This window comes from Mustela erminea, chromosome 7, assembly GCF_009829155.1.
Source record: "Mustela erminea isolate mMusErm1 chromosome 7, mMusErm1.Pri, whole genome shotgun sequence".
In the NCBI taxonomy this organism is placed as follows: domain Eukaryota; kingdom Metazoa; phylum Chordata; class Mammalia; order Carnivora; family Mustelidae; genus Mustela; species Mustela erminea.
In genome coordinates, this window is record NC_045620.1 from 59,396,819 (window position 1) to 59,423,022 (window position 26,204).

Here is a 26,204-nt window from a genome sequence, read left to right on the forward strand (position 1 = left end):
CATGGACAGAGCTGATCTGGTCACTGGGGACGCAGAGGCCATCAGAACACTCCAACAAACAACACGCTGAGGTCAATTTGCTATGCACTCAAACCAAAATGGATCACATGTCTTCTGTCCACTTGTACTTGCATTCAAGGGAGGAAGAAACTAACTAGAAATAGGGTCTCTGCTAAAAATTTCAGAGTTTAGGCAGGAGGAGAACACTTTGTTAAGTGTGGGATTGGAAGACAAGGTAAGGCCAAGAGGACGGTCTATCTGTGGGAGTGAGGAAAGTGATGGCCCAGGGGAGACAGAGAGTCTAGCCTCAGAATGAGAGAGCAGAGTCCTCACGTGTCACCCTCCTCAGGCATAGTCTCTTGTGCCGTTGTAAGCTGTGAAGAGGCGGCACCACCAACATGGAGATGGAACAGGGAAAGGCCACGCTATGGTCTCCTTCTGCACATTCTGGCCCATGGCAAACTGCTTTAATTTTTATTCACTTTTTTTTTTTTTTTTTAAAGATTTTACTTATTTGACAAAGAGAGATCACAAGTAGGCAGAGGCAGGCAGAGAGAGAGAAAGGGAAGCAGGCTCCCTGCCGAGCAGAGAGCCCAATGAGGGGCTCAGTCCCAGGACCCTGGGATCATGACCTGAGCCGAAAGCAGAGGCTTTAACCTCTGAGCCACTCAGGCGCCCCGGCAATCTGCTTTTAAAAGCTTCATTTCTGGGTCGCCTGGGTGGCTCAGTGGGTTAAGGCCTCTGCCTTCGGCTCGGGTCATGGTCTCAGGGTCCTGGAATCGAGCCCCACATCGGGCTTTCTGCTAAGCGGGGAGCCTGCTTCCTCCTCTCTCTCTTTGTCTGCCTCTCTGCCTACTTGTGATCTCTGTCAAATAAATAAATAAAATCTTAAAAAAAAAAAAAAAAAAAAAAAGCTTCATTTCCGTGTTAGACCCAAGTCCTGAAAGAGCAAGGAAAAAATGTTCAATGGAAACATTTAAAAAGCAATCCAACATGCTTCTTCATTCTCCCTATAAATAAAGACCAAATCAAATGTCCTTCTCATCTTTTTACTTTTTGCTTTCCCTCAAAGAATGGGAGCTCAGTCCTTCATGCCAATACCCAGTGGCTGAAATAAGTGCAAGCCCGTACACGCACCTACACAATTCTGCAGGAGGTAACAAGAGTGAGCATCATGGAAGTCTTCCAACTTCTCTGTCAACAACTCTTTACAAAATCCCCAAATTGTCCAAAATAGTACCTTCTCTAAAAGACCAGTCCACCCTTCAGGAAAATAAAAAGATGACATCACAGTAGCAGCAGTAAGATACCTACCCCATAAGGCAGCGCACAGAATCTCGGAGTTAAATCTTTTCTTATATTTACGAATCTCCGGGGTGTCACTCTGTGGCCTAGTGTTGGTGGGATTCACATTGACCACTGAGCCCTTCCGGGTAGGATCTTGCCTTATGGCTTCTGGTCTCATTCCATCACAGGAAAATCCCACTAGAACACAGTACATTTAAAATTATTTTCTTCACACACGAACACTGCACCTGCCTCCCTCCCCCGCTACACCTCAAGTGAGTATTCATATGCTATAAACCAACTCTTTGTCAAAGAAAAGAAATCTGTAAGAAATGTATATGGAAAAAGGAAACCGACTATGCAGCTCATTGCAAGTAAGACAATGCAAGCGGGATGGGTGTTTCTGTATCCGAGGTCTGTGCCTGCAAAGAACCACCAAGCCATGCCTAAGCCACCAGAAAGAGTGACACAAAGTGACTGAGTCCTGTTTGTCAGCTGCTTTCTTGCTGCTAGTTTACTTACCCACAGAAGTCACTGTTGTCCCACTAGATGGAGAAATCTGTAGTAATCTGGGGTCTATAAAAGGTGTAAAGGAGGAGGAAGATTTGTGTTTCTGGAGTGTGCTACTAGCGGACTGAGTCTGCAATGTAAATTTCAATTTTATTAATACAAATGACATTAAAAAGTTGAACATAAAACATTTCAATCCACTTCTGTACTGCATGGTTTCCCACTAGAAAGACCTATCCCTCCTGCATCATTTCCCCCAAATGCTCTCAAGGGTGCCTCTGCATGTGCACAACACACCCCACCAACAGGCTGTTCAACCTGGAACCACCAAAGAGCTACATCTCCCTTCAGATATGCTGCTCATGTAAGACAGGAGGCTGAGAGCTACCAATAAAATCTATACTTTGTGCTCCTAGTTTTTTCTTTTTTCTTTTTTTTAATAATTATAATAAAAACTCCTAAAGGAGGTTTGAAATGTCTATCTCAGTTCATCAATTTTTGAATTTACTCTTCAGCCCAAAAAAGGCCAATTAACCTCTGTTGGAATACTGGCAAATCCTGACTTTGTATTACTCATTTTAACATGAGCCTCTTGCCAGAAAGCTACAGAAGCTTTGGCTACCACCATTTAGGTGCATCATCAGTAAACCCGTATCGAACAGGGGCTCATCAGTGAAAGGTGCAAATGACAAGATATGGCACATACTTTTGCTCTTTTAGGAGCACTAGTGTTTTGGTTAATAGTGTAATTTAAGACAAAAATAAAAAGAAAACACAAAGAAAGTGAAACAAATTGTTAAGTGGAAATGTAATGACAATTAAAAACAAAACAAACAGAAAAATTAACTTGCCAGTTTAGTGAGTTAAGGGTTATAGTAAATACTGTACATTAGAGCAAAATGGAGCCAAGTTTAAATATAAATATAAGGAGAAAAGTGAGTGTAGGTGGGATAAATCAATGGAGAAAAAAGAACACTTCTGATCAAGTGCTTTTTAGTCCTGAAAACTTTCTTGCCCTCCACAGGCAGCTAAAAGTTGCCATGTCCTAGAGCCCGAGCCTGCCCAGGCTCCCAGGCTCTCTCCTTCCACTTGACATAGCTGTCTGCTGGCAAGCTTCCCACCCTGTCCTACGGCCAATCCATCCGACGGCCAATCTTATGCAAGCCCACCTTAGAAGCAGTTGACTTGCCCCTGCTCCTCAGGGGGAGAGGATTATTCTGATTCTTTCTCAAAAGGGAACCAAAATCAGAGTAGGTAGAGACAGCCTGGCAGTTAAATGTTTACATTAACAAGATTGGCTGAAGCTACGTGCCACTTTCAACCTCCTTCAACTGTTAGCCAAATGCATTTAAACCAAACCTCCCAAGAAATCAAACCACTTGTTTAATTTAATACAGGGTGCTCAAGGTGGACTCTGTCACTGCATGGGGAGAATAATCTTTTTCCAAAGAGCAAAGCATCACCCACCTATCACCCAGACTGAGCACCACAGCCAAGCCTTCAAACGAGCACACAGGATTTCCCATTCAAAATTTTAAATTAAAAGCATGCTCAGAACTTTGCCCTTCTTAGCATCCTAATTTTCTAGAATTCCCTAAAAATCATTTGGCCTTTTCTGTGAATTTCAAGGAAAGAAGTCCTTTTAACAGGGTTGGTGAAAACAAATGATTAACCAACCAACAGTCTCCCCCTATCAAAAACAAAAAGCCATCCAGCCCTGTTTGAAGGAGATTCCTGTAGAGGATAACAAGTGTGTCCAGGTATGGCCAAGTCTGCTTAATCAAATTTTTTCTATATTTTACTTGTCAGTTAAAAAGAATGATAAAGGCAGATTCCACAAACGACTACAAGAATTTCATGCCAAATACATAATGGATCCAAGAACACGGCAATCATTTTATTTAGACTTTAAAAAAATAAACTGAATAAAGAAAGCCATGCAACTACACTTATCTAGAGAAAAGGAAACAGTGAACTGGCAAGTTGAAGGGACATTGATCTAGGGTTACGGGATTTGTATGCAGATCTGAAAGATGTTACTTAGGATTGGGGAGAAGGGTAGGTGACAGAAGAAAGCGGGTGGGGAGGGTGGGTGAGGGGCGTGGGAAAGGTCTCCTCTGCAAACTAGCTACTAGGCAGTGCTGGTCGAACCCTAGGAAAGCAGCCAGCTGTGGTGCGAGACATACCTCATTAGTAGTGAGCTTGTCCTGGGGTGTCTGTGGGGACATGGTGGGTGTCGGCTGGCTGGAGGATGGGGAGGAGGAGGTGGAGGAAGTGGAGGAGGAATGGCTTTGCTGTAAGAGATCTGGCAAGAGGTGAATGCGACCGGCAAAGCCATTGCTCTCATGATGGCTGGCGCGCTTTTGGTCAACTGTACTCTGTAGAAAAAACAGGCACACTCGTCTCGCTCAAGCGCTGCTGAAATTCCCTATGACCCTACTGATAACTGCCTTAAAGGTGCTGTGTGACTTTTCAAACTCCATTAAATAATCAAGGAAGGAAGGAAACTGGTCGGAATTGTTCACACTTAAGTCGCCGAATGCAATTCAAAGTGCCTCATCTGGTGGCCACAGGACTGGAGCATGACTGCCTAACCTGGGTTAGCTGCCACTCTAGCTGTTGTTAACAAAACCACTCGCCTTCCTTTTCCTTTAAAAATGTTCCTGTCTAAAGCTCTAAAGAGTACCCTGTCACTTCTTTGAATCCTGGTCTTTTCCACATTCTTCCCACTTTCCATCCAAATGCAATGCCATTACATGAAACACACTCAGGAAAAGTCCAACACTAGAAAGGCGCCTGTTCTATGTCCTGGGAAGCGCACTACTTCTCTCTCTTCTAAGCTAAGAAATGAACAGACAGTTGTGAAGCTGAGCAATCTGAACCGAGCACATCGGGGTGGTACACATTTAATATTCAACAAGTGAGGAAACGAACGTTTTAGAACACGCAAGAGAGACCTCCCAGCCCTTCTGCTTCAGAGGCCCTCCTGTGACTGATGAGGCTCATCCACTCTCCCACTGCGCCTGCCTAAGGGCTGCTCCTGTGACAGCACTGTGGACCCTCAGCTGGGAGCTCTTTGCAGAATGTCTGTGGCTGCTCTGCTCCAGACAGTGCTCTGCCTCCTCGCTCTGTGAGCCTGCTGAAGGGAGTCCCTGTGGCTTTTCTACTACTCAGACACAGACTGTGAGATTCAGCGTGGTGCTCAAATGAGGGCTGCCGCAAAACATGCAGAGGAGCAGCGATGTGGGGTGGAAGACTGCTAGCTACCTTCTGGGCATGCAGCACATATCTGCCTCCCTAGCCCCCAACACTCTACCCTCTGGGTCTTGTTAACATGAAAACAGATGATGATGTAGAAACAGCATGAGTGAGTGAATGAGCAAGTGGGTTAATGACTACAGGAGAAGCTCTGCCTCTAACAACAGAGGGAAGACACAGGTACCTGGCGGACGATGAGAGTGCCCTCCTTGGATGGGGTCATGGCTGGCTCACTTTCTACATCATCATGGACAATCATGGTTTTCACCGACTCTGTTTCACCATTGCTCAAATTCAGAGACGACCTATTGAGACAAAATTCAGAAGTGAAGGGCTATCATCCCATGAGCTGAGAACATCCTGTTTAGATTTTTCACCTTCCTAAAGGCCTAAGACGAGATCAGGCTACAGAGAGAGTTTCCTCCAAGAAAACAAATGCCTAGTTCTTCCCCTTCAACAAAGAGCTTTCTGTCAGTATAGTCTGCTTTTGAGCAAAAATATCTAGAGTGAATTCTCATGGTTAACGTGGTTCAACCAAATTGGAACTTCCCTTTTGTCATACCCTCAAATTAAAAGGAAAAAAAAAAATAAAACACACATTAGGGTACTGGGGAGAAGCACTGACACACACATGCACACAGACAAACAGAATAGGGAAGAACACAAAGGCTGCCTGCTGTTGAACCCAGGAGAACTCAATGGTTAAGTATTCATACAGTCAGGATAGGTTTAGAAAGAACTGCTTCTAAATGGGAAGAAAGTTCAGTGGAGACGCTCTCAGCCTCTCTAAAATACACCAAAGACTGACGCTGCTCTGGTGTCCTCTGGTCCAGAGGTGGCTTCCTCCGCCCCTTCTTGTTCTACATCATCGTCTTCCTCATCTGTCGTCCCTGACTCCTCACTGGATGAGGAATAGTCTGTCACTTTGTGTGGTGGTCGCACATCTTCCACTGCTCGAAGCTCTTTGGCCAGTGCAGTCAAATCCTAACGCATAGGACAGAAAAGATAGTAAGGCAAAGAGGTGTGTGCCAGAGGCAGTGGGAAGAAAACAGCAAATTATAAGACAATCTTCATTTTAATTATTGATAAAATAGCCACGGCATCCATTTTGTAAAACTATTCTGTATTTACCAGTATTCTGTATTTACCAGAGCTTACAGGAAGGTGACCTCTTAAAGCTTTTGATAGAAAAAACTAAAAAATGTAAAAAGGTGAAAAATAAAAAGCAAAAAATGTTGTACACAGTTCATATTTCACAACAATAAAAAACATAATCTGCTTATGATAGGCTAATAGTGCTTTTTAAAAACCCTAACATAAAATTCTAGATCAAGATTGTTGTGAAGGAAAATCCTTGGAGGTCTGCCTATTTAACAAAGTCTTCTTTCAAAGAGATTATCCACGAAGCAAGATTCTAGTTAAATTGGGCTGACTGAAAGGTTTTCTTTGGTGAACTTGTTATTTTTAACTCCACCTTTTAATAATTTCCAACCTACGAAAAGTAAAAAAGTGAGTATACTATTCATATCTGACTTCATGGAGTGTTAAACTTGCCACGTTCCTAAGAAGGTCCATGACACAGGAAGTGAAAAAGTGGATGCAGCACGTGCAGCTGTGGGCAGGAGGTAATAAGGCACTTCTCCCTGGCACCACCTGACCCATGTTTTCCTGCAACACTGCCAACAAGTACAAACAGGAGACAGAAAGGAAATCTATTTTAAAAAACATTATTCAGGGGCGCCTGGGTGGCTCAGTGGGTTAAGCCGCTGCCTTCGGCTCAGGTCATGATCTCAGGGTCCTGGGATCGAGTCCCGCATCGGGCTCTCTGCTCAGCAGGGAGCCTGCTTCTTCCTCTCTCTCTCTCTGCCTGCCTCTCTGCCTACTTGTGATCTCTCTCTGTCAAATAAATAAATAAAATCTTTAAAAAAAAAAAATTATTCAAAAGTAGCTTCATTTCCCATGATTCTTCCATATGAGATATTTTAACACTCAATTTATCTACATATAATTTTCAATTGTCATTATTGTGTATACTCTATGCTTTCACACAGAAGTCCAAGGTTTCTACCTGGGAATCACATATTTAAAAGTAATGACTTTTTTTTTTCTTTTTTAAAGCAGGCTATATAGTCATTTTTCCTTTTTCTTTTTAGCAGTTCCAAAGGAGTTTCCTTCTCCACAGTTAAGAATATGTTGCTCTTCTTTGAGCCTGAGCCTCTGAAATAACAGTGTATCAGACTTTCAGTGTTACTATTTCATGATTATGACTGTGGCTTTTTAGGAAATTATTTTTAGAAGTTCTACCTTGTAATAATAAATATATGCAGCAAATTCTATGTTAAAAAAGATAAAGCAGAAGCTTAGAACTTCTGAGTTCTAGAAAAGAACAAAAAGACAAGTTGAGGGAGGAAAAGAAATACAGATGGACTACAAGCTAAGCTTAAGAGGCAGTTGGAATGGTGCTCTACTGTGGCATTTTCCAGAGACGGGGCTTACCACTTCGCCCTTGAGTGCAGGTGCAGTTTCATTGAGCCGGAGAAGCCATCAGTGATGAAGAACGCACAGCATAAGGAAGCATGGGAGAAAGAAGGGGAGTGAGGGGAAGGACAGGAATCAATTCAAGCAGGAAATCAAAATTCCAAAAGGCTTTCAGTCCCACCTTGGGCACAGTTACATGGTCGGTTAATGCATCAAGGATTAAAGGCCAAGTATGAGGAAGTCAAAACTGTCACTCCAGTACCAAAAGGCAGAATTTAAATAATAGGTGAGTTGAAAAAGAAGATGATGTAAAAAATTTACTCTAAAAACCTGTTTTGTAAATGTCCAACTCATCAAAAATACGACAAGGTTAATGTTGAGCAAAGAGATAAAAAAGATTTTCTTTCTTTTGTACTTAAAAAAAAAATGACAAAGCAGTGAGGCAGGATATGCACAAATGTGTCCGAGAACATGGCATTCCTTCCAATTCCTTAATTCTGAGTGGGGCAGGGGACGGGGGAAACCCTACAGAAAGGACTGCGGGACTCTCGACTACGTATTTTTAATAGAAAGACCTGACTTAAGCTTAGAATAAGTAAATTGATTCTGTGTAATTCTTACAGCAGGTTTGAGAGGTCTGAAAATTTCTTTCTTTTCTTCAGGTTTTTTCACTGCATTTTCTAGGCGCTGAGATGGAGAGCCTTCAGATTTGGACGATGCTAGGAAATTCAAGAAAGACAAAAAGAGCAGAAACAGATAAACACAGAGAAGTATGTCACAAATCTGACCTAGCCCACCTAGCCTTTTTTCTCTCCTGTTCTCTTCTGCCCACTTCTGGTAGCCCCGCTCAAGGCAAGTCTCCAAACAGACCTGACTCTGCTTAACGTTTTCACAATACCTTGTTACACTATGTCAATAATATAAAAGAGGGAATTTTCATTAGCTTATTATTTTGTGGATGAAAATAACCAATAAGGACGACAGCACTGATGGGAATCTATACTGAAAGAAGTGGGCTCAAATCCTAGCTCAGACATTTAGCTAATCTTATTGGACAAGTTACTTAACTTCACTAAATCACAGTTGCTTTAATTTGTAAAATGGAGACACAATACATCTATCCCTCTCTCTCTCTCTCATGGAGTTCTTTTAAAGATTAAATGAGATCATGCATATAATGTGCTCACAGTGCTAGGCATGTGTGAGCTCTCAAAAGTGAACAAGTGAACCCTATATTATTAAAATTATGGTTATCATTAGCAACCTGCACTGAAACACTGTTTTGTGATATGCAGCTGTGAAAAAAAACCACAGGCCTTTATACAGGATTAAAAAGGATCTCCAATATACTGATCATATAGCCCAATATCGTTAATGTGGTAAGGGAAAAGCAAAGGTATCCTACATCTCACTCTGAAGCGCTCCCCAGAGCCGCTCTGAGACCCCGGATGGGACCCTGGCTGGGATCCTGAGTTGCTGGACCCCGAGGAGCTGCCACTGCCAGGCCTGGGCACCAGTTTCTCCACTCTCTCCCACAGCAGCCTGGGCTCAATACTGCTGTTAGAAAAGAACAAAGAACAGCTAATGCATTATCCCAAGATGTCGTATCAAATTATAAACAGATGCATGATGTGTCCACCAATGTCTCTGCAATGTAGGTATAATGAGAAAAAAAAAGGCCTACAAACAGCATTCAACATTAAATTCATCAAAAGTTACAATGACATCATTCATGGATTTTACTCAGATATCCTTTTTTAAATTGTAGTTGACACACAGTGTTACATTAGTTTTGGGTCTATGAAATATCTCAGATAAGCTTAAGTCAAAAATGTTAAATAACAGACTACCATTAGCCAGACCCCAAATCTTTTTAACAATTGACAAGAAATGCTACTGTTCAGTCTAAAAATGTTACCATTCCTGTCACAGCTATAAACTCAGTTTCTTAATATAAAAAAATTCCACTTATATAATGACACATAAATTATGCTGTTCCTAGGCTGTTGCTCTCACTGTTAATCAATGCCTTTAAGAGCCAACCAACACTTACGCAGCATACTACTTTGTATGAAACCAGTTATTAAGAGGCTATGATGCTCCCCAACCATGGACGCACCCAGAGCACAAGTTTATTAGATCACAATTAATACACAGACTCAGTCAGTCACAGGAGAATCCCACAGTGTACCCTGATCATTTAAGGACTAAGAAGGCTCTCTGCAGCTTCTGGTCTGTCATCCATCTTTGTATTCCAATTATATTAAGGCTCCATGTACAAAAGGCTAATTTCAGAGGTTTGGTGACGATTAAGTACAAAACAGTCAACATAGTGTACCCTTCCCCTAGGATTGTACTGGCCAATGGAAATCACTTGATAGGATTGATAGGATGAAAATGTTCGACTGCTGACTGGTAATAACATGGTAGCCATGCCTGCACGTGGCTACTGAGCACATGAAATGTGACTAGTGTAGCTAAGGAAATTAACTTTTAATTTTACTGAATTTTAATTAAGCTAAATTCAAATTTAACTAGTATAGCTAAGGAAATTTAAATTTTATTGAATTTTAATTAAGTTAAATCCAAATTTAAGTAGCTTCATGTGGCTAACAGCTACTGTATAGTACACAGAACAGATCTACAACCTAAAAATATTATTTGGTTAATTCACTAGTTTATTAGAGACTGTAAGTCAACCACTGACTTTCCTTTAGTAGCGTTTTCTGCACCAGTCCCAAGCACTTGGGACATCCTTTAGATGACAAGCTTCCTCAGGTTCCAATTCTCTTAATCTCTCCCTTGCCTTTCCTGCCGTTTCATCCACTTGCTCTTACAGAGCCAGGGAGTTTACATTTTAAAAGTGCTAAAATACACAAATGGATTCAAACTCCCTTTTCACTAGAGACCAGTTTGTTGTTATTCACAATAATGGATTTTCTGGCAGTTTTTCTTTTATAAAGTGACCATCTCTTTACCTCAGACGTTCCATGTTTACGAACATTTTTATGAAAATGAACATGATGTAATATGCTGTGCAGTAAATCTGTTCTTAAGCTTCCCTCTTCTCTTACCTGGTGGAGTTTCTTTGACCGGCTTGGCTATTTTGCTGTCCACTGCCTTGCAGTGGGGAATCCCGACGGGACAGAACAGGGGAACGAGATGTTGTCCTCACAGGAACCTTTGGGAAGAAAAACACAACAATTAAATTATTGAAAATATGAGAAGAAAAAAGATTTTCCTACCAAAACATTTTTAGAACATTCATACTTATGTGAGCCTTACTATCACTACCCCCACCACCCCTGATTCTTCTCTGCCCTCCACTGATATAATACAATAGAGAAATTTTAGTCAAAGGCATCAAAGGAGCCAGGACAAACAGCCTTTCTAAGCTTCTGTAACATTCAAATGATGTTTGGACTGAAGCTTTGTGGCAGGGGACATACAAAAGCATTTTGCTGAGATAATGTGAGAATCAGGAAAATAAGCTCAAAGAAATCAAACAATGGTCTACAAATGGATCAGTAGGAAACAAAGACTGGTAGGAAGCAAGAAAATATTCAGAGGAAGCAAATTCCAAGTGGAGGGAAAATAAACGAAATGAAAATGTGCCTTTCGTTTAATTTTACCATTAAGTAATTACCAAAAGACAAAAAATTTTAAAGGAAACCAAAAATCCCTCAATTTAAAAAAGAAAAAAATCATTTTTTTGGAATTTTCAATGCAAAATTTTACTTAAAAGAACCTTTTCTGAAAATTTTGATCTTCATTAATATTGCAAAATAATTTGTAGCTTTTGTATAAATGCTTAAGACAACTGCCAAAATATATTTTGATTCTTTTTATTCTAGGAGTATATTCTTTATAGACTTACTCATATATTATTCTGTTACTTTGTGTTTAAGTATAGAGTTAACAACAACCATAAAAAAACTAACTGGCGGCTGACTGAATATAACTGCATAACTATGGAACTTGCCCCACTGTAAAAAGTTCCTTTGAAGTTTCATTGCCCCTTCATTCTGGTGAAGTCACCATACCCTTAGTTAAAATAAATAATTTTTTAAAAAAATAACAAAAAGGAAAAAAGCAGCACACATCTGTCTTTCTGCTTCTTACCCTTGGAGGCACCTCGTCACTGTCTGATCTAGACCAAGCCTTTTGGGTGGGGTCAGGTACCTCCGACTTAGAGTCAGAACTCTGACTTAGCACCTCACTGCGGGAAGGTGGACATGGGTCCTGAGAGCGAAGATGGTGGTGTGCAAATTTGGGAGGAGAAGGGTCACTGAAGGAATGGGATCGCGAGACAGGGGAAACATTGTTCTTGAGAGATGCCAGGTGGGACCACTGTACCTTACAAGAAAACAAAACACAAACATTCAATGCGTTCTGCATAAAACGCTTTTCCGGTCAATACCAAATCCAAACCAAGAAGTGGGGGAAGGCAAACAGGGGCAATACAGTCCTAGGTAAGCCAAGCAGTGGAACAGTTATACTTCTAAGTGAAGAAGCAGCTGAGGAACACAGTATATAGAAAAAAGCAAATGTACATTTATAAGGAAAACTTTTAATATCCAGACTAACATTACATGAAGATTAATGAAACAAAACAAAACAAAGCAAAAAAACCCCTCGTAGATCTCTGATCCTAAAAGGGAGGACAACGTGCTCCATGCACATCCATGTCAAAGCAGAGTTGACAGGCAGAGAGAGAGAGGGAAGGAGGAAAGTAAAATCACAAGACAGACACTGCCGTTCATGCAGACCTAGCTATCCATTCTTATGACACCTGGCAGCATAAGGTTTCACACCAAATAACCACAGAACAACACATTTCACGAGCAAAGACAAACTCCTTGTATGTTAGCAGACTACGGTAATACAACTTAAAAACAGCCAACTTTTCAAATACACCCTCAATTTTGCTGCTTTCTTCTCCCAAGTCCTAAAACACTCAAACCTTAGAAATCTCTATACATGTTCACAGTAGTTATGAAAAAAGGAATTTTGGTTTCTCTAGGAATATTCAATACTATCATTCCCTCTCCTTACTGCTTCTGGACTATATGCCTTCTACTTGACAACTGAAAAAACAGGACAACTACTTGTCACCTGAGTTAATGTGGTTGCTTTTTCAGTTGATACAACAATTTCTGAAATAGTCTGTATCTTCTTTATTGTATCTTATTATTTTAAAATAAGTGTTAAAGATTGCAATTTACAAAATTCTAGCTATGCTATCCATTATATCAACATATGTAATGAAAACTAAAAATACCAAATCACAACTGGTTCTACCTTTCCAAATGCAAGATTCAGAGTTAAGTCCCAGGTCATGATTTCTATTACTTCTGGGAGAGTCACAAATTCTCCTTCTTGGTGGAATAATCTCAAGAGTGGAATAATCTCGGATTGCTAAAATGTTTAAAATTTTCAGGGGGAAAAATGTGAAACTGGAAGTATTATCTGTAACTATAATAAAAAATGGGCTTCAAAATAAGAATCTTAGTCTCCTCAAAGAATGTTTTTGTAAGTAGAGGTTTCAGCCCAAACCAGCTTTCGGTAGCAGGAGGAAAAGGGAGACAGACCATCTCTAGGCACTACATTAGTTAATTAATATAAAAGTAGCCTACATAATTTGGGAATTCCTATTTTTTAACCTGTTCATGGCCAAACAGATAAAAATTTCTATCTGTGGTAACTTTAACCTGCAGAATAAAGATTTCAGTCCTGGACCCTTCATACAAGTGCTGTCAAACCTAGTCTGCCAGTCTCTCTTCCCTCGCCTCTGTGTCAATTTCCTCGCTCTCTGGCTTGTTGGCCAGCTCTTTTGCGAATCTAGAAACTGCTGACCCCATATAAATATCTCCCTGCCCCTCAAAGCCCACCACCCTCACAAACATGCCCTTTGCTTAGGTCTGGTTCTTCTTCCCCCTTTTTTTTAACAACTCCTCCACACTGGGATTATTTATTTTAAAGCATGTTCAAATCCTCACTTGGATTAGTTTTTCAGAACACCACAGCTATTTCTATCACAATATGAGATTTTATCCCCTAACATTTGCAAACACCAGTAACTGGTAAATTCAGGCTTAAGAATTTGTTCCCAATATTCTGGATCACACAACTTCAAGGAGCAAAATATCTGAAAGTCACTTATTTTCAGTAAGAAAATGGCAATCTGTGTTTTAAGGATCTTTTAGATCCAACAGCCCCACTATTGCCTTCCTTCTCTGGATAGTACAGGGTGCTCTCTTTTAACCACACAGTACTCAGCCCAGGGGGTTCTCCCTCACCTAGACTAGGCAGAATGCTGTGGCCAGTCCAATGAGAGGTCATGACCTTTACCCTGACCTACGTCAGGGCAATGTACACTTAACTTATTAGAGCATATCTTCTTTTGGATCTTGAACCTTCTGAGAATCTAATAAAAGGCCCTTTTCCCAGAAAAATATGCACAGTTGGACAAAACCAAGAAATTCTACATGTAATTTCAGGGCAGACACTGGTTTTCTAAAGTTCACTCATGGAACTGGCCAGGAGCCAAGGACCAAAGCTTATGATTCTTCCTCTGTGTACTTATGGTACTAATATTCTAAAACCTAAACTGAAAAATTTTTCTATTAGAGAAAGGAGGCACTTGTTTACAAACATGTGAGTTAGGGAAGACAAAAAGACTAAAAGAATAAATGACTGAATCTAGATACTCTTAGTAAGAACAACAAAAATCTTAAAAACAAACAAATAAAAATCCTTTTCTCTATCAACTGAGGGTATTTTGCCTGTATATTAATCAAAAATCACTTCTGCTCATCTCTTTTCTTTCTAAATGTGGTAACAAACCAAACTGTAAACATTACAAGCAGGTCCATGGCTTAGTGAGCTATGGTGTGAGTCTCCTTGGCCCACAGCCACCTGGCTGTTGCTACCTGTGGCTCAGCTGGTCTCTGCAGGGCAGGATGCACAGACTCGGAGTTGCCATTGGAAAAAGACTCTGATCTGGAAGGCACTGGTGGCTCCAATACTCTGCCTGTCTGCTTACACTGGGCTTCAGGGGAGCTGTGGTTAGTTTTCCTAAATCTATCTTCCACCTGCATCAGAGAATTAGAAGACATAACTTAGTGTTACGTTAGTAGGGAAAAGCAGAGATCCCGAAAAAAGCCTGAAAGTGGAAGGGTCCTAGAAATAATTTTTCTGTTTTCTCCAAGACAGGGGTGGCTTAAAAAGAGAGGGGACAAATAAAATGGGGCTAAAATTCGATTTGAGATAAAGAAATACTTATGAAAATAAAAACTAAGCTTTTAAAACCTCCTGGCCAAGAATTCTTAGATTGTACATGATGACAAACTAGGAAACAAAAAAAAACAAAACAAAACTAATGTCACAACCAACTTAACCAACAGATTAAAAGATTATCATCAGGAAGTCAAAGCACATTTCATCCTACCAAAAATTAAGGCATCCCAGAATAGGCAGAACACTTGTTTCTAGATGCTACTCTCTGTGAGGGTGAGACATGGTAGCAGGATGCCACCTATAGGCCAGGTTTAAACACACTCTAGAAGCAGCCCCCTGTATTCTTAGTATCCCAGAACAGTTACTGCTTCACCACATCCTTATGGTGAGGTTCTCTTACGGTGAGGCTCTGGGTGCCCAAATGTGTCAATTCAGTAACAAATCACAGTCTTTGAAAAGTTAGTAAACTGGACTACAAGGCTACTGGGCTACACTTTATTTTCATTGTGATTTGGGGAATATAGCTAACCGGGCCACCATTCCCTTTGTTCACATTCTTAGTATGATTCTGCCATACAATCTTTTCTCCTTTTAGTGTCCAATTCATTGTGATTTGTTAACAGAGGCATTCTAGTCGTCTATAGAAAAAAACACTAAGCAGATAAGAGACCTTGGGCAAGTGTCCTTTCACTTTTCTGAACCACAATTTCTCAGCTAGAAAACCAAGAGAGTGGCTCATAATTAGTCTCTGTCCCATTCAAGTCTTAGTATTACACAGTTCCTAAGCATTATCCTATTATTTTCTAGGGAATAATCGACACCGGATCAATGTTTAAGCAACAAAGGAAAGAAAATACCTCTCGAGCTCTGTCAGCGGGCTCATAGTGGGGCTTAGGCTCCGGAGCGTGATAGCTTGGCTTGCTCCTTTCCTGCTGCGGTGGCTGCTGCTGCTGCGGGTGCGGCCTCCTGTGGTCATGCTGTAGAGACAGGAGATATGCTTGTTCTTGTTGCAACTGCCTCTGGAGCCTCTCTGCCTGCCGGTGCTCCTCCATCTCCCGCCATCGGCACTCCTTGGAGAGGGAGAGGAGAACACTAAATCTATGGGACACCGCAGAGCTCGCCTCTTCTCTGGATTCAGTCTCAACTTTTTACAAACATAATGCCCTTTGTCCCCCTTGTTTGATAATAGAGCAAAATGACTGGGATTTTAAAGAGCGTATTACCTGTGGAAAAATCTGACAGCTTGTTGCTAACCATAAAATCACTGGACAGAGAGAGAATTCAATTAAAAGCTGGTTTTGGTGGTTTCAAAAGTAAGAATATACTAGACAAAAGTCCTATGGCATGTGATTTTAACTTTCAGCCCTTAGCATTCTAGTTTGTTCACTGAATGCCAAGTTCTGTTCAAAACCTTGCTATCTACCAAAGAGAACAGTTAACTCTTTAACAGGAAATAAGTAAATATACAGAAGCCACCTTGAAAAGTTGCCCAAAGTAGCATGACCACAGAGGACGTCTCCATTTGAGCCTGTCAGTCCACAGCACTAACCAAAATGGTCTGGTGATCACCACAGCTCTGCCCAAAGCTCAGGGGAGGGATAGAAAAATGAGCCCTAATGCTACAGAACAAGACAGATACAGGGCGTTACCAGTAACATGGCCTGCTCCTGGAGCAGCTGCTGCTGAAGGATTTCCAAGTGCCGCTGCTCCTCTTCTAGCTGTCGCCTGATATACTCCTGTCACACAGAAATTACCCAGCAATCAATTTATCCAAAAGGAAAGCATCAGAACCACCTGAATGGAGCACCAAGAACCATTTGCCCCAATGGTCTTCAGTGGTGATTCGCTTAGTGATGAGTTTATTACCAAGATCTTCAAATTGGCCAAGATCTAAAGAGTCTAAAAAATGATATACACTCCATTGATATATACAAAGGTATCTGAAAATTCTTCTGTTAGAACACCACTGTTAAACACAAATGTGAGATTTCAAAGGACCATGATATTCCTCTTAAGGACAGAAGACTCCAGAGATATCAAGAGTTTAATTAGATAAACCAGTGGATCCACATTGCCCCAGATGGTTCTTATAGTCATTATTTATAAATAGCATGGACTGCCAATTTTTAAAACCCCAAACCGAAACCTGTTTAATATTAAAAAAGAACAAACATGATTTGTGTTTTCTCTGATGACACAGAAGGTACAGAGAATGACTAATTTGAAAAGCCATGCATGGTCCATAGACAACAGATGCAGGTGATCTCTCATAAATGAACAGGCCCAGGCTCTTCACGATGGGACTATGACAGAGTGTGTGTGTGTCTTAGGGGTAAGGGGGTACAGGTGGGGGATTGGGGGAAGCCTATTTTCAAGGAAAAGAGAACAAGTCTCTGCAACAATGAAAACAGGTAAACAAACCCAAAATATGTAAAGAGGAGAAATCCAACCTTGAAGTTGCATGCATATTTAAGGGGCTAGGACATCAAGAGACCCTTATCTAGGACCTCTAGAAAGCCCTCTGATTTTCTCAGTCTCCTCATTTGAGAGATGAATATCAAGAATATTTCTTGCAACTCTCAAGATTTTAGTGAGGCTTAAATAAGACACAGTCATGAAACAACTTTGAAATACAAACGAGAAGTTTCCTTCCTTATCAACAGGGGGAAAAGCCAACTACTTCCTAAAGGGGAGTAGACTAAAGGATCTATGAGAAATTTTATTCTGAAATTCAGATTATGTCTTTACAGTGTCTAATGCTCACCATCCCCTTACACTATGGCACATACTTTAAAATAAAAATAGCCATAAATCTGGGCTGGAGAGAAGCTTTAGTTCACCAACAATTCCGATTGAGAGAATGGTGTATAACACAAATCATGACATATATATTTCCTTAGAAACCTTTATCTTACAAAATAAATTTTGCCCCAAAAAGCCAATCTGATTCTAACCTGGGTTCCAAGGCCCATGCCTATTAGTCTAAACCTCCATGGCACATGCTATGCCAAAAACACTGTTCTAACTTGACATGTGGCCTTACCCTGCAATGGCCGAGAAAGGAATCTAAATTCCAACTCATCCTATCTTTGAACTAGACAGAACAGAACCATAACTTGGAAGATCAAATTAGCACAGTTGGGAATTTTTGCCTCCAAAACACAAGGACAACCAGGAAATTCGCATCTATCCAAATCACAAAAGTCCTAACATAAAACAAGCATACAGAATACAACTACGCATGTACACAGACATGTACATGTAATGCAGAATTGACACATTTCTCACAGCACTGTTAACACAGGGGATATTTTGCAAAAGAATAAGGAAAGTAGAATGAAACTCCTTTGATGCTATTTTTTTTAAGAAGAGGTGAAGAGTATTGCTGTACACAAAAGCTAATGACTGCCATTAGAACATTAAAGATCAAGTTTAACTCTCATACCCTCATCTTACCATGAAATTGCAAGAATTATCCCTAGGACATTTAAATTTTTTTTTAGGACATTTAATTTTTAAAAGCTCACTTTTATTCACCTTTGCAGTCCCCAGGTAAAAATTACAATGTGGAAAAAAACCAAAACAACAACAAACCCCAAAACATACCATGGTCAACTGGAAAAGAATACCAATTAGGTAACAAATAGAACATATCACTTAAATTCTTACGAAGAACTGGTAAACATGCAGAGAACTTGAAGCATATGATTAGTATCAAAGACACTGGTTGAATAATCAACTTTGGAAGTTAATACCGTTGTTGGTAAGTATTTTAACTATGAATTTCAAGTATTATTTAAATCAGTCCCCAATCATATCTTTTCTCCGTTACCCAAACCTCGTAACAAATAATTATCAATTCAAAGATGTGAGATATGAGGAGGCTCTGAGGGGCTCACACAGATAGCAGAGACACAAAAGCACAGTTCAGTTTTATTTGCACAGGTGTTCAGGAACAGAGATTCAAAAAGACAACTAAAGCTGGCATCAATAAAATGTTCTAAGTATTACCAAAACACAAATGATCTTTCTTGGCTAAACAAAACCACAATGTTAATAGTTTTTCTAATACTACGGAGAAACACACTGCATTGTATACAAAAATGTTTATTACAATACTCAGCTATTGGATACTTCAAACATCTCTTGTGGTTGGTTTTTAATTTCACTGAAGAAAAGGCTAATTATCATCCAGATATTTAGGGTTCAAAGCATTTAAGCCAAACCCAAGAAGACATACTCAAAAATCTTTTGGGTATCACACTGTTTGGAGACCACTCAACTGCTTTCCAGGTTTCTAAATGGAAAGATTTATCCATCATTTTTTAAAGATGAGAATTTATTGCTGTGCTTCCACCTGTGCGTCAGCATTCTGAAACCTCTGAAGTCCTAAATGTGTTTATTGTGTATGTGCAGATGTCTGTGTACTTTTTGTCCCAAATCCCCCAATTCTATTATGCAACAAATCTCACAGATTCATGCATGAAACATTCGTTAATGGACTAACCTGTTCTCTTTCAACTCTCCTCTTTTCTTCTTCTGCCCGCCTCCTCTCTTCTTCTTCTTTCCGTCTTCTCTCCAGTTCCTCCAGACGCCTCTTCTCTTCTTGTTCCCTCCTTCGCTGCTCACGTTCTTGCTGCCTTCTAGCTTCCCGCTCTCTCCTTTGTTGCTAGGGGAGTAAAGATATGTAATCAGCAGGGATCTTCCCCCTACAGCTCACATGACAGTGTTAACTTGCTAGTTATTTCCACACTGCCCCTTGGCCCCTATGTACTAGCATCCTCATAAATACTAGTCAAAGGTGGTTTATTTCTGTGAATCTTTACACAGTTTGGTTCCATTTTGATATCAACTATTGCCCATTCTTCACTGTATTAGAGCAACCAAGGGACAGGAAATTCTTTATTCTTACAAATCTATGTAACAGAATTACACAGGGCCTAAGAAGACAAAGGAATAAAGGAAAACAGCAGTAGAGCGAAGAAAGAGGAGAAATAATTAAAAAGAAGAAAAAGAAAAGAAGCATATATCAGGAAAAAGGGAAAGGGACATCAACAAGGATAAGAAATTATTACTAAGGACTGCTATGGCGTCATGCATGCTTACTATGTGTCTTGTACTGTGCCGGGTGTCTAATATTCTTTACTCCATTTCCACTCTCTAATGTAACTCTCATAACAAACCTGGGAAGTAGGTATTTCACTCCTACTTTACAAATGAGAAAAAAGGTTCAGAAGAGTTAAGTGACTTGCCCAGTGTCATCCAGCAAGCAAGGCCCCGGATGGAAGGGCCACTCTGCCTCTAACACCTACAGTACTAACCAAACACAATCATGCATCCTACCAACAAGGAGGATGGTGCTACCTAATCACCAGACTCATTCTGACAGCCTTTCCTAATTCAGGCTATCCTATATAACCCCACAGAAGAGAACGCTGGGACACACTGGGCTCTTGTCTGGCTGCTTATCTCATCTAGCCCCAGACAACTGCCAATAAAGCACTTCCACAGTATAAAGCATAAAATTAACCAATTCTTCTCACAAATATGAAAAACGTTAGCCTCTAGCTGGCCAACCAACAGATTCTCTGGGATGATGAAAATGCTCTGCCTCAGTACTATTCAATAAAGTACCCAGCGGCCACACGTTGCTACTGAGTACTTGAAATGTGACTAGTACAACTGGGGAACTTAGTTTTCAATTTTAACTCAATGAAGTTTAATTTAAGTTTAAATAGTCACATGTGTCTAGTGGCTACTGTGTTGGGCCACAAAGCTCTGAAGAATATACTGCCACCAAATTTCTTAAGACACAGGAAGCTGATATTATTACCACAAACTTTAATGTGATACTGAGATTATTAAGAAAGAAAGTTTGGGTATAAAAGTAGGTATTTATTACAGTTTCAGTATTCCTCCTGGGTTCCCTCCCATTCCTGCCACAAACATTCATTCTGAAGGCAGACGCTTAAAATGATTTCCTGAGAAATGTACAGAAATGTCTTATGTGGGGAACCCCTGGATAGAGAGGATTATTTGGTACCTGGCCTTTCTCAGCTGAGTACTACATCATCGTTACTCTCCATACAGTCCCGAATCAGCTTTTGGCTCACCTTCCTCTTATTTCATACATTTCATTGTTTTATTTTTCCCCCACTGTCTGCTCTTAGAATTCAATGCACAAAAATGGACCTATTTCCCATGGGTGGGGGTGGGGTCATAAAAAGAACTGAGTTCCTGTCTGTTTAGAAATTACAACTTAAATGGCCAAGGCATCTTTATTAAATTCAAACACCTACAATGCCCCATACAGTGCACTTGTCTGTCATTTGCTGGCTTAATGCCTTTACACTTTTTTTTAAATATTAAAATAAGAGAAAAAGAGGACCCTATTCAAAATCAAATCTAAGAAGGACAACAGAGAGCAATGGCCTACGTGCCAAAGGACTCGGGAGCAAGGCTTTTTGTACAGAGGCCTTTCTCTACTGCAGTGGTGCAGCTTGCAATCAGAGCACCAGGCCCCAAGCACTGCCCTGCACCCCTGGGAGAGAGGTCTTTCTTTTTTAAAACTACCTACCAGAAAATAAAACAAAGAAAACCACTTCCCCCAGCCCCAAGACTTCATGAGCAACAAAACACAGAAACTTGAGGTAAGAAACAGGAGAATCTCAATCAAGCAGTGTTCAAAGCAAATTAAGTTAGCTCTTCTATTTTATATCTTTTGCCTTTCTATATAGGAGCAAAAAGAAGTGAGTGGTTTTTTGCCAGTAAATCACTTACAACAAATATACAGTTGCTAAGAACACAACCATTTTTCTAATATTGGTAATAAAAATAATTATGTTTTGCCAATTGGGAAATAGGTTTCTTTGCTTTGAATAGAAATTTTTAATTCCTTCAGGTATTCCTGGCTTCTGAACTTTTCTGTTCAATACAAAGACATTCAAAACAAAAAGCCTCCTGATAAACCTAAGATGTTAAGAATCTCATTCAATCACTTTGAACGCTTAATATGGTATGTTTTCCTTGAAGAGGTTTACGTGGAAGTTCTGTGGAAGCCTCCATCCTGAGGAGTGACCAGGGTTTGTGTACTCTATGATTTTTATGGAGAAACTCAGCACTGCTTAGTTCTGAGAACAATCAGGGGCAAGACTGGCAACAATCAGGTTTACAAAAGAGAAATGACTTGCTAGAATACACTGGTTTAGCAAACACCTGGCAGGCCAGGCAAGAAGGGCCTCACCTCTGGATGAAAGAAAGAACCTACAATCACAACAAAGCTGGACAGAAAACTAACTAATAGGGTAGGTACACAATTTTCTTCCAAGTTGGTCAGACAAAAGGAAAACAGGAGAATGAAGTAAAGGGTAAAAAGAAGAACGGGAAGCAGTGCCTATACCCTTAAAACCTCCCCCTTAGCTTCTGGAGAACTCAGGCTCCAACTAAATCAAATTAATACGAACAGGTTAGAAAAAGCAAAGAACTTGATACACGGACACTGAATTTTACAACTTCTAGACAACAAAGAAGCCAAAATGGGTTAGAGGGGTCCTTTGAGAAGTTGTAGTCCACCATGGAATCCTAGAAGAGAAGTGAAATGACTCAAGGAACAGGCGTTGTGGTCCTGACTCTGCTTCCCTGGTACAAGCCATGTTCTCTCCCTGAGCCTATTTTCTGACTTGTCAGGACAGAGGTGTGTGAGGTGGGGGGTGGGAGGGAGAGAGTCTATATCAGCAATCATGATGTTGTGAAGTTTGCTTTTTTTTTTTTTTTTTAGTTAAAAGTTGGTGTTTGTGGTGAGAAAAAATTTTACAGAGGTCTCATAAGCAATGAACTTTAAAGAATCATTCCTCTTCAGAAGACCTGAACTTTACCCTTCCTTGCCCACTACACCACTCTGGGGAGAATGCCCTGACATAGCAAGATTACCAGAGAGAGGAGAAAAGAAGTAAAGAACTAAGATGATGGGTCTCTATATCAGCAGTCTCTAAAAGTGAGCAAAACAATAAATGGAGGTCTAGGAAAAGAAAACACTGAACTTTTATTTACTCATATTTGTAGCTCACCCTTTTAAAATAGCTCTTTTTGCATGTTCTATAATATATATACTCAGTGCAAGAGTATATAAATAGATGTATCTCTACCAGATTTACGTCTTTGGTTTCTTTTACTGATGGGATTGATACATGATTAAAGACCCTTCCAAGACACCCCAATGTTCTAAGCAATGCCGCATGACCACAGAGACAAGGACCCACAATGTGCTTACTGCCATTTCCTTATATACCATGCAGACAAGTAAACATTCAATTTTCAGATATAATGTTGAAGTGAAGGTCCCCATTTAAACCCACGGTATCATGTAACAGAAAGAAAAGCCACAGGCTGCACTTGCTTTTTCTCTTATTATTAAATTTTTTTTTTCTTTAATTTCAAAGCAAAGCCATCCCCATCTCTGCTGACACTTGGGCTGTTATGTACATGGACTCCTCCAGAGAGCCGGAAGGGGAAACAACTTCAATGGGAGTCCTGGTCTGGGAGAAACAACCAGCTGCCTGCCACTCAACGACCACACAGCTGGCAGCCAGACACAGTCTAGCATCCAACTTAAACCAGCCTCGAGATTTAAACTTCCCATGTCTCCAGAGGAAAAAAGGGGAAGCCGCGGCAGAGAAGCAGAGCGGAAGTGAACCTGGATCAGAGCCTGGCTTTCCACGTGCCAGCCCTCTCACCTGGAGCCGCTGCCTGCCCAATCCACTAAGCGAAAGTGTGATCTTAGGCCACCCACTCCGCCAGGACCCACTTGTCATCTCCCCTCTCTTTGGCTGTTGTCACCTCAAGTCTCAGGAAATGGCAGGGCTCCCAGCCCAGTAAGAAATCTAACTAAACGCTAACGAAAGGCACATTTTAAGCAATCTTACAAATAGCTTTTTCCAATTTATTTACATTTTTAAATTTTAAAAATATTTTATTTACTTGGGGGCAGGGCGAGAGAGTACATGGAGGGGAGGGCAGAGGGAGAGAATTTCAAGTGGGCTCCATGCTCACTCAGGGCTCAGTTTCATGAGCCTGAGATCACAACCTGAGCCAAAATCAAGAGTCAGATGCTTAACTGACTGAGCCACCTAGGCGTGCCTTACATTTTAAATTTTAAACTACTAAGCACTTTAAAAAGTCATAAAGAATATAAGGCTTATATAAAAAATTAGGTTTTCCATTTCTCCTCACCCCCAGTTCTTATTCCCAAGGTAGAACCACTTTCAATGCTTTTAGCTTTACCCATAGTATTTACAACCCGATTTTTAAATTAAGTTTATAAGAGCTATTTAATTTTTTTCCACTTTAGACATCATCTGTTGATTTCTCCCAAAGAATATCCCTCATACAGCACCATCATATGCTCCTAATCCAGTCCTGTAACAATTTCTGTTAAATGAAAATCATATTCAGGCAAACTTGAGTTTACTGGGGAGCTATTAGCCTTAATTTTGCTGCTGTTGTCTGTTTCACTGGTCCATCACAAAATCATGTGTAATGTCTCTTTTTTAATTTTTTAAAAAGATTTTATTTATTTATTTATTTGTCAGAGAGAGAGAGAGAGAGAGCGCACGAGTGAGCGTGCAAGCGCACACAAGCAGGCAGAGGTGGAGACGGCGGCTCCCTGCTGAGCAAGAAGCCTGATGCGGCACTCGATCCCAGAACCCTGGGATCATGACCTGAGCTGAAGGCAGCAGCTTAACCAAATGAGCCACCCAGGCATCCCTGTAAAGTCTCTTATACCACCACAGACCTCCTTCCAATACAGTCAAAATTTCTTGTCTTAGAGACTGATTCTCACAGCCTCTCTTCCCCTCTGCCAACCAACACTGCTTGCTCTTCAGGAATCCTGTACTTGTCTACTAACTGACTCCTTCTCACCTCTCTCTTGTGCAGGATTCCATTTCCTAGAGCCCTTGTCAATCTATTCCTCATTTGTGGGAACATATCCTCTAGCAGCTTCTTGAGGAGTAATAAAGACAAGGCAAAAGGCTTTTAGGGACTTTGCAGGCCAGGCCACAGAATTTTAACCCTCACAATGTACACGTAATTTTGGCCGAGACAAGTAATTTTCCCTCAGATTTCCACAAGTACAGCTATGTCATTTTCTAGTTTCTAACGGTGTTCCTGGAGAATCTCGGACCATTCAGATGACTGATAGATACTTAGTATAAGACCCATGCACACCCTTCTATACCTGCTCCCCACCACCGTGGCTTTCAGGATCCTCTTTTCATCCCAGACATTTTTAATGTCAAGACGATGTATGTGTGTTTCTATGGGTCTTTTTTTGTTCATTGTGCTGGGTACTCAGTATATCTTTCAGTGCAGAACTTTCCTTGAATTACTTTTGTGGTTCTCCCTATAGTAATTATTTCCTGGACCACCTAATTAAATGAAGTTAAAGCCCCTGGCTTGATTCTGTTTCTCTCTTCTGTTCCCCATAAACTTAACCCCCTCCCCCAACACACTCAAATACATACACCCCATACTTTTGGGAGTTTTTATTTATAAAAAAAACTTCTCAAAAATTCTTATTTTCTGGACATTCTTATGAATATTATATGTTCTTCTCATTCTAAGGATATTAAGATTCTGTACATGTGCGTACGTGTGAAATATTTAGTCTGTTCCCTACACTGTCTACGTCCTTCAAGGTCCTTCTTCCATTTGTCCTGGAATCTTTCACATTAAAAATTTTTCTCAGTGCCCACAATCTTGGTTGCCCACTCACATGTAAGACAGTAAAAAGCCACCTATAAGGGCTGGGAAGAACACCTGGTAACTATTAAGCTTTAATGCAAGGTGATGTGAGGCAGTAGTCATTTCATTGGGGCCTTATGTCCCTTGAGCTAGGAATCTCTGCAATCTTCTAAGCATCCTCCCAATCTCCTGCCTGAGTTGAGCAGGAGGTGCAAAAGAGAAGGTGGCATCTGTGATAAGGTGGTTGCCAGCACTATGGGAGCCAAGGTGAGAGTGCTTACAGTACCTCTCTCTCCACATACTCAGTTGTACCGGAGTTCTCTAATGCTCTGAGGCTCTGAGTTCACTTTTTCTAGGAAGTCTGTATCTGCTCTAGCTGAGAAGAAGGAACGCAGCAGCCTGGCTGCCTGGGGTGGGAGAATCTAACTGTCCATATATACATGTTTTCAGCCTCACCTGTTGCCTCTCATTTTTGACTCTCTTCTAGAATTTGCAGTACTAGCCTTCTTAAAGTTTCCACTCTTCCATGCACTATCTAATTTCCACAATTTGGTTTCCTTTCTTGCTCTCCTTGTCCTTGTTGTTTATATCATTTTTGTTTGTTCAGTCACTTTACCAGGATTTCTCAATGGAAGTGAGATAAGCATCATGTTGTTTTTGTTCAAATGTTTTCCAAAGTCAATATAACTGTT

The 26,204-nt window shown here is 40.6% G+C and overlaps 1 protein-coding gene across 26 annotated transcripts in view; it reads right to left on the reverse strand.

Annotated features, from left to right (window-relative positions):
- The window catches only part of MAP4K4 (mitogen-activated protein kinase kinase kinase kinase 4), a 198,078-nt gene that overhangs the window by 24,999 nt on the left and 146,875 nt on the right, over nt 1-26,204 (reverse strand). For 2 of the 26 annotated variants that reach the window (XM_032351739.1, XM_032351735.1), the window contains exons 13-26: nt 19,280-19,441; nt 16,422-16,508; nt 15,630-15,842; nt 14,466-14,627; nt 11,656-11,889; nt 10,608-10,714; nt 8,939-9,090; nt 8,155-8,252; nt 7,552-7,560; nt 5,864-6,039; nt 5,240-5,360; nt 3,984-4,175; nt 1,810-1,927; nt 1,315-1,485 (exon numbers count right to left, since the gene is read on the reverse strand). In XM_032351739.1, coding sequence (XP_032207630.1) covers nt 1,315-1,485; nt 1,810-1,927; nt 3,984-4,175; nt 5,240-5,360; nt 5,864-6,039; nt 7,552-7,560; nt 8,155-8,252; nt 8,939-9,090; nt 10,608-10,714; nt 11,656-11,889; nt 14,466-14,627; nt 15,630-15,842; nt 16,422-16,508; nt 19,280-19,441 — 2,002 coding nt within the window. The remainder of the gene's footprint in view (nt 1-1,314; nt 1,486-1,809; nt 1,928-3,983; nt 4,176-5,239; nt 5,361-5,863; nt 6,040-7,551; nt 7,561-8,154; nt 8,253-8,938; nt 9,091-10,607; nt 10,715-11,655; nt 11,890-14,465; nt 14,628-15,629; nt 15,843-16,421; nt 16,509-19,279; nt 19,442-26,204) is intronic. The other 24 variants (XM_032351761.1, XM_032351740.1, XM_032351750.1 and 21 more) reach the window with 20 other exon arrangements.